This window comes from Pollachius pollachius (assembly GCF_949987615.1).
Source record: "Pollachius pollachius genome assembly, chromosome: 5".
NCBI classification, from domain to species: Eukaryota; Metazoa; Chordata; class Actinopteri; order Gadiformes; family Gadidae; genus Pollachius; species Pollachius pollachius.
The window spans coordinates 4347334-4355673 of record NC_136938.1 but is presented as its reverse complement, the minus strand read 5'-3'; the positions used below and the strand labels follow the sequence as shown (position 1 = coordinate 4355673).

At 45.2% G+C, this 8340-nt stretch overlaps 1 protein-coding gene across 1 annotated transcript; it reads left to right on the top strand.

Moving 5' to 3' along the window:
- Window positions 1–827: 827 nt before the first annotated feature.
- Window positions 828–3715, top strand: irx5a (iroquois homeobox 5a; the record flags this gene model as incomplete). Its single annotated transcript, XM_079736044.1, has 3 exons — window positions 828–1073; window positions 2077–2482; window positions 2987–3715. The coding sequence occupies 3 exons, from the start codon at window positions 828–830 to the stop codon at window positions 3712–3714; spliced, it is 1380 nt and encodes a 459-aa protein (XP_079592170.1). The 3' UTR covers window position 3715.
- Window positions 3716–8340: the final 4625 nt, after the last annotated feature.

Sequence of the window (8340 nt, the reverse complement as noted above, 5' to 3'; positions counted from 1 at the left end):
GAGAGAGAGAGAGAGAGAGAGAGAGAGAGAGAGAGAGTTAGAGAGAGAGAGAGAGAGAGAGAGAGAGAGAGAGAGAGAGCGAGAGAGAGAGAAATGGAAAGAGAGACACGGAAAGAGAGAGAGAGAGAGAGAGAGAGAGAGAGAGAGAGAGAGAGAGAGAGAGAGAGAGAGAGAGAGAGAGAGAGAAATGAGTAGGAGAGAGAGAGAAAGAAATGAGTAGGAGAGAGAGAGCAAGAGAGAGAAAAAAAGAGGGGGGGAGAGAGTTAGAGAGGGAACGAGGGGGAGGAGAAGATGGGGGGGGGGGGGGTTGCGCGAGGGAAAGAGAGAGAGAGAGAGAGAGAGAGGATCGATTTAGGCAGGGCTGTGGTTCCCCGGCTATAAGCTCGCCTTTCCCTCGATGCCTCCACCCCCGGAAGGAGGAGCGTCGGCCGCGTAGTAGGGCGTCAGAATCCTCAATTTCCAACTTAGCATCTTGGCAGGACGTTTTCCCGAGCAAAGCCCCCTCGTCCGACGGTAAAAAAAAAACTTGTGCTGCATGGCATGAGAGCCTCCGAGCCGAGACTCAGATATCAGGAACGGCCGGAAAGCGACGCGCCGAGGAGGAAGAGAAACCTGGCGCTCAGAGGCTGCCGGCAGCGGCCGAAGTGAGAGAGTGCATGAGGAGGACTTCTCTGCGCAGTTGTATTCCTGCTCCATAGTTGTTCGGTAGTCGGGGACAGACCGCGGTCTGCTGGTCACAGCCTCTATGAGCTGCTTCCACTGAGAGAATAAGAAGGGAAAAGTGCTCCAGTCGTCGGCTTCGCCTTGACTTGTCTCGGGGTTCCAGCATGGCGTATCCTCAGGGCTACTTGTACCAGCCTTCCGCTTCTCTGGCGCTGTACTCGTGCCCGGCGTACAGCGCGGGCGTGATCTCGGGACCAAGGACCGAGGAGCTCGGGCGGTCTTCGAGCGGGTCCGCCTTCGCGCCCTACGCCGGCTCCACCGCCTTCACCGGCGCGTCGCCCAGCTACGGGTCCCACCTGCCGTACGCGGCGGACGCGGCGGCCGCAGCGGCGACCTTCTCCTCCTATGTGGTAAGTGGGTTATTGTTCACTTATTCACCGTTCAACCGATCTGAGGTCTGGATTAACGCGTTGACCCGCCAGCGTTATCTCAACTATTTAGGATGTTTTATTTGCGTCAGGGTAAGACAGTTGCGTAAAATTAAATGCACAATTAATGTGTGTCCGCTCGTTTGATCAACTGTTTATGTTGTGTTATTCTATTTAATTGCCAAATAAATCAGATTTTACAAAATGGGGGTAGGCTACGATGTCGCAGTATTTAAGGGAATTGCCTGTATACTGTTTTGGTGTTTTTAAGGCCTGAATGTTGTTTTAAAACTTTATTATCAGACATTGAAAAAGACGATTTAATACCGACAGATTCTATGAGCTAAACACCAACGGTTTACCAGATGAGCAGACTGTAGGAGATAATTACAGCCCAAGAAACACCGAACAGCCCTCATAGTTCTATAGAGGAGCAGCATGATAATGATATTCCGGATGAAAATTAGGTCAATTTAACGCCACTTCAATAACTGCCCCCTTATGGTTTAAATAATTATCAAAATAAAGTCGCCTGGCGTCAACAATTTGGAAACGTTGCCGGCCCACAAACGAACTTTACGTTTATTATAATGACCTTTTATTACCTAATTTACAAAATAGCGAATTATGTATTTATTAGGCCTATGTGTGTGTGTGTGTGTGTGTGTGTGTGTGTGTGTGTGTGTTTGTGTATGCTTGTATGTGTGTTTGTGTGTATACGCGCATGCGCGTGAATCCGTGCCCTCGTGTTCGTGCGCGTGCCAGTGTGTGTGCATGCATGCGCGTTTGTGTGTACTCGCGTGTGTGTTCGCGCTTGCGTGTGTGTTTTCGCGCGCGCGTGCGTGTGTGTGTTCGCGCGCAAGTGTGTGTGTGTGTGTGTGTGTGTGTGTGTGTGTGTGTGCGCATCAAAGTGGCTTTGAAGCAGTCAAAAGTCAAACATTTTCTGTAGTTTTATAACAAGCTTATTTCTCGCCTGATTCTCCAGGGTTCTCCGTACGACCACACCACGGGCATGGCCGGTTCGATAGGCTACCACCCCTACGCAGCCCCCCTGGGCTCCTACCCGTACGGGGACCCGGCCTACCGGAAGAACGCTACCCGGGACGCCACCGCTACCCTGAAGGCCTGGCTAAACGAGCACCGCAAGAACCCCTACCCCACCAAGGGCGAGAAGATCATGCTGGCCATCATCACCAAGATGACCCTCACGCAGGTGTCCACCTGGTTCGCCAACGCCAGGAGGAGGCTAAAGAAGGAGAACAAGATGACCTGGACCCCCAGGAACCGCAGCGAGGATGAGGACGAGGACGAGAACATCGATCTAGAGAAGAACGACGATGATGAGCCCAACAAGCCGAGCGACAAGGGGGACTCCACTGACACCGAGTCAGGTTAGCGCGCATACGAGAAAATCATCCATTTTTCATGGCAGTCGTTTCCACTCAGGGGGCGAAATTGATTGCTGGTTAATGGTGGTTTATTATTTATAATGGGACAATTGCTTTAAATAATAATCACCTTGAACTCCCCTCGTTTGACTTCTCACGGGCTGGATTTGCTGGTGACGCACAGTGTTTAGCAGTCAATTTATCTCGAACTGCATAATAAGGATACAGCTGGTGAATTGCTGTTTGGCTAATGATAATTATTACCATTTTATGACCATTAATATTCCACACACCCGGTTTTTACAGGGTGTGTGGTGTAAGCTTTGGGGTCCATTATTAAACACCTATTATCGGGGCTATTGTTATGTTAATGTTTTTATGCTGCAAATATATTTGTACACTCAAACCACTAACATATGTCCGAGCTGCTTTTGTTATCCGAGGCCTTCATAATACATTATCTCTGGACTTGGACTCACAACCTCCGTGTTTTTCCCTCCACCGCAGATCATAAATCGCTGCACCCAGGGGACCTGCAGGCGTGCGACCGTTTCAAGGAAGAGACGCACGGCAGTAGAGACATGGATCCCCTCCTCAGCGACTCGGAATTAAAAGAGCAGGACGAGCGGACGGATCTGCTGCTGCCTGATCACACCCTAGCCAAACCCACCACCTCCTCTCCTTCCGCCGAGCCCCCCCGGGGAACCGAACTGCCACACGCGGAGCAGCGCGTCAAACCCGCAGACTCGCACCACGTGGGGCCCACGGGCCCGGTGAACAGTAACGTGACGTCGGTGATCCACTCGCTCCCGTCGGCGCCGAAGCCCAAACTGTGGTCGTTGGCGGAGATCGCCACGTCGTCGGACAGGTGTAAGGGCAGCAGCGAGCCACTGCCGTTGCCGTTGGGCCACGGCGCAGACGCGTCGCCCCCCTCGCGCTCGTCCCCGCACTGCCACCTCCCCAACAGCAGCACCGTGCTATCGAGGCCCCTGTACTACACGTCCCCCTTCTACCCCGGCTACACGAACTATGGCGGCTTTGGACACCTGCACAGTAACCAGGGCCCCGGCTCGGGGGGGCCCGGGGCCCACCTGAACGGATTAAACCACCAGACTGTGTTAAGTAGAGCAGAGGCGCTGGTCAGGGAGAGCCACAGAGTCAGAGGCCAGACGCAGCAGGTAGATCTCTTTAAAGACTCCCCTTATGAACTAAAGAAAGGTATGTCAAACATTTAAATCTGCACGGTGGTTCTTTTTTTTCCAAATCACGTGGACTATCTATTTATTTTATTTGTTGTGGTTGCGTGGAGAAAAAAAAAGAAAGAAAAAAGATTAAGGGAAAATTCTGACGACATTTATTTTTTCTGAGTAAATGCTTATTCTCGGATTTAATTTCTGAATGGTTTAACCCATTAAAATGTAACAAGAATGGTCTTAATCGCTGCTGCAGCCGCCTGAGTCTGTTTGTAATAAAGACTAACATGTATATTTAATGTAGCATTTTGTATTTAAAATGGACAATACACTATCTTTGAAGTAAATTATCGAAAAAAAAAAATCACGTGTGCAGCGATTCATTGGGGGTTCAAGGGCCAGACGTATTTGTGAATTAGGTCTCAATATGATGCTAACGATTCCTTCCCGTTTCCTCTTCTTCATAAAGCCCACAGCCTGTGTGTGTGTGTGTGTGTGTGTGTGTGTGTGTGTGTGTGTGTGTGTGTGTGTGTGTGTGTGTGAGGGAAGACTGTAAAGTTAAACACGAATAGAGTCGAAGGGAGAAAAGTGGATTTGAGTGAAAGCGTTTTTAGTTTTTGCTCTCCCAACTTCTTCCCCAAAACACAGGAATAACACGACTTTACAGTGTTTAATGTTAACAGGCCTACGATATAGTATTGTATATATTTCTGGCCATATCTCCCATTCTGTTATCTACTCCCCAATCTGTAAGTATTTCTAAAGGTGAATATTGATACAGCCCTAATAACATAACTGAGCCGTGGTCCTTTAACCCAATTACCAACCGTGTTTTGTGCAAAGCAATCAGGTGGCGATCTCCCGTAATGAGCTCGATTTTATGCCAAATTTAGACCTCATTACTATTTCCAAGGCGTGGCGAAGCTGTTAAAAAGGCTCAACCAAGCATTTAGTTCATACTGCCTTGTTAGACCATTACTGGGGAGCCTCTTTAATAGCGCGTTAGATGTGAAACATTAGTAATGTGGAGGGAAAGAAACGCTGTCATAAAAAAAGAAAGAAAGAGAAAAATAAAAGTATCCTCTCCTAGTTTATTGCCGGAAGCCAGGCTGCACACTCAAACTTTTCCGAGTCCTGCAGGTAGGTGTCAGACTTGCTCCTAATTTTAAAGTCCTCTTTCTCAAATCCGTTTCGGAAAACCGTCTGTGATCAGATATCAGGTGAGGAGTAAGCAAGTGCATACAAAATGATGGCGTTTATTTTACGAGCAATTTGATGGTAAAAGGTGTGGAACTGATGGCTAATTTCTGAAGCTGGCACATACCAACAATACCAACAACCACCGTACAATTAGGCTTTATAATAATTATAATAATAACAGCAATATAATAAAATAAATAAATAATAGTAATAATGACACAATTCATGTATTCAAATTATTATTATTGTTATTATTTATATTATTATTTATATTAATATTATTATTTTTTATCATCAGTATCATAGTGAAGGCAAATTACCAAACAATATTTTGCAATGACTTCATCATTAACATGATCATAAATTCGTTGGAACACGTTATTTAAAACTAAAACCCCATGCCCTGTGACGTATCATTATCATCAGGACCATTGTTGCCATGATATTGGCCTCTGGTGAAGTAGGACAGCTTGCTCTTGTTTACAGCCACCATTAATCTTTATAGTTTACTTTCCCCTTCTCCAGCTTGAAATGTCCCCTGGGCTTTCTCCAATTCCCCGAGCCATAATGTCCTCCATTGGAGTCGAGCGGGAGTGTGGGACTGCTGTTTTAATCTGACTGAGTGTGCTGGAGCAGTGATTGCGACACATCAGCCGGCTAAATAGCATAATTATGTTTTGTTTTTCGGTCCCTGGGGCATCCACGTGTTTGATGCAATGTCTCCTAAGAGGGTATTAAAGTTGGACTTGAGAAACTCATTCCAAAATATTGATGAAAGAAATAATCCCAAAATTTCAAACACGGATATCCTAAATAGTAGAATATGTTGTTCACGTGTTAGTGTAGGCCTACAGTATATGTAAAGGAAGCGCATATTTCTTTAATGACTTAAGCAGGCTTATTGTATTGTCGTTTGATTCTCCTCATTCTTAAAACAGGTGGAAAAGGGCCAAATTGACGTTCATCACTCTTCAATCACACTTTCCTTAAATATCATTAATAGATTTTGTAAAGCCAAAGTGTGTGCGTGTGTGTGTGTGCTTGTGTGTGTGTGTGTTCGTGTGTTGGTGTGTGTGTGTGTGTGTGTGTGTGTGTGTGTGTGTGTGTGTGTGTGTGTGTGTGTGTGTGTGTGTGTGTGTGTGTGTGTGTGTGTGTGTGTGTGTGTGTGTGTGTGCTCACAGGGCAGAGAAAGCACAAGAGGTTATGGACGCGCCTGTGTATTTGGTCTCCTGGGGAAACTAAGATTATAATAATCATTATGATAATCACTATCACGTATATTATTAATTATTATAATATTATTTTTATTATTATTACGATCCTATGATTATTAACCTAATATTATAAGGATTTATTTGACCAATTCGTTATTTAATTTTTTGACAGTTAAACAGGAATTGTTCAAATGATATTCAACGATTTTTTTGGCGATTTTGATTTCGTTCTATAAATGTTTAATTGAAAGGCCTACCGCCCGCTAAATGTTCTGACATTATTCTATACGTTAGACACGCATCATCGTATCATAAAGCTCCGTCCCTCACCAGAGTGTGATCGGCTTGGTTCGTCTCCTCCTCCAGTGAAAGGCCTCCCGGATCATTGTGAGGAGCGAGGCGCTGGGCCTCCGGTGCAGAATACTAAGTGGGTTAGGCCGTTCCCACGTGTTTGTTGATGGGCGTAATCCGACAGAAAAGGCAGCTTTAAACTTCACTTCAGTCACTCAACATTCCCAAGCAACTTCTTAAATGCGTGGAAAAAAAACGATTAATTCTCTTATACTTTTTTAATAGTTTTTGAATAAAATATAAATCCTACGTTAAAAAATCATGCTTTAAACCTTATAATGTCTTTAATATTAAGTGAGAATATAGGAAGCAAAACAAATGACCGGAAGGTACTCGGCAGAGTGTGGGTCTGCTTTGTCGAGTTTGTCAGTGGCTGACTCGATAGATATCTGACACGCTTTCAAATGCATCTGAAGTCATTTCTTCTGATGAAACGAAACGTAACGCCTTTGGTGGCTGCGTCTTTGTTTTGTTTTATTGGCTTTCATTCCAGCAACACCGTGACATATATATATATATATATATATATGTGTGTGTGTGTGTGTGTGTGTGTGTGTGTGTGTGTGTGTGTGTGTTAGTGGGTTTTATGACATTAAACAGTGACCTTAAATAGTAGGGCTATTACAGCTATTGTAATACTAAATGGTTTGTTTCTACTCATTGATTAGCTGGTGGCAGATTGTACTGCAGTCAAACTTAACTTCATCAGGCCTGACTTGGTCTGATTCCATCATGGGTTCCATTTCCTTCAGACTATAAATTAACAGGGCCAGTAGTGTCAGTGCCGCTGGTTCCACCGAGGACAAACATGAAACTTGACACAGCCCATATTTTCACTAACCAGCTTTAGTTATGGTTAAAACAATTCGAACAGGGCTGTTATTTTATTTTGTGAACACATGATCTATATCACTACAATGTTCTCATGAATTAATGGAGGGACAAAAGCCACTCATGTGTAATGATGGAATTCCCCTTTCTCTGCAGTGCTTTTGTTTGTTATCAGTCAGAGATTGTGTACAGAAATCAGAACCTGTTGATCCAAAAAGCTCCAAAGCCAAATGAACACATGAAGTACAAACCGACGACTATTGAACCACCTAACCTAATGACGATACCATCTCTACATGCTTAGGGCCAGATGTGCTATTCACGTTAAACTAGTTACCAATGTTACCATTGACATGTTATGGTCAACAAATGGGGTTCCAAACCTGTAAAAACTGTGGGACACAACACAATGGGATACATAATCCACAGTGAACCTGAATGTAAATGTTGGTGCCTTTATATTCTAAAAATCTAAAGTTGGATTTTGGAAGCCTACATGTCTGACCTTCGCCTTGCGAAAGGCCCAGTGAAGCTAATGTGTGAAACGAAAGCCCCCAAGGTGACTTGTTCACAGGCCTTTTGCACCTCTAATATTGCAGGTATAAAATGGCGCTGAACACATTGTAAAGGAGCCCTAATGGGGTGGCAGGGTGATTTAGGCGCTCAGTATTTTCCCCCACTTCACAGCCTGTTTTTCTATTTCTCCTGGCCGTCCCGGGGGAAAGATTACACGTGTAGTTTTCAACTGGCTGGTGTTTTAAGTGACCCTCAACCCCCCCCCCTCCCCTCCTCAGCCTAAATAAAACATTCCTATGGAGGAAAAAGAAAACATTTTGGAAGGAACGATGAACTATGAGGTGCAGAGCGGGGGGGGGGGGGGGTTGCTTTAATGACATGTTCATGGAAGGAGGGGACTCAACTGTAGGAGATGTAGACTCAAACGTTGGGAGGGGAAAGTGGATCGTATAAAGCGATGCAAAGTTATTTAATGTGACTGTGCACCATTGGTTGTCTGGGCCCTGCCCCAAATAAATTTCGTCGACATTTATACTCTTTTACTCCAATTGTCCTG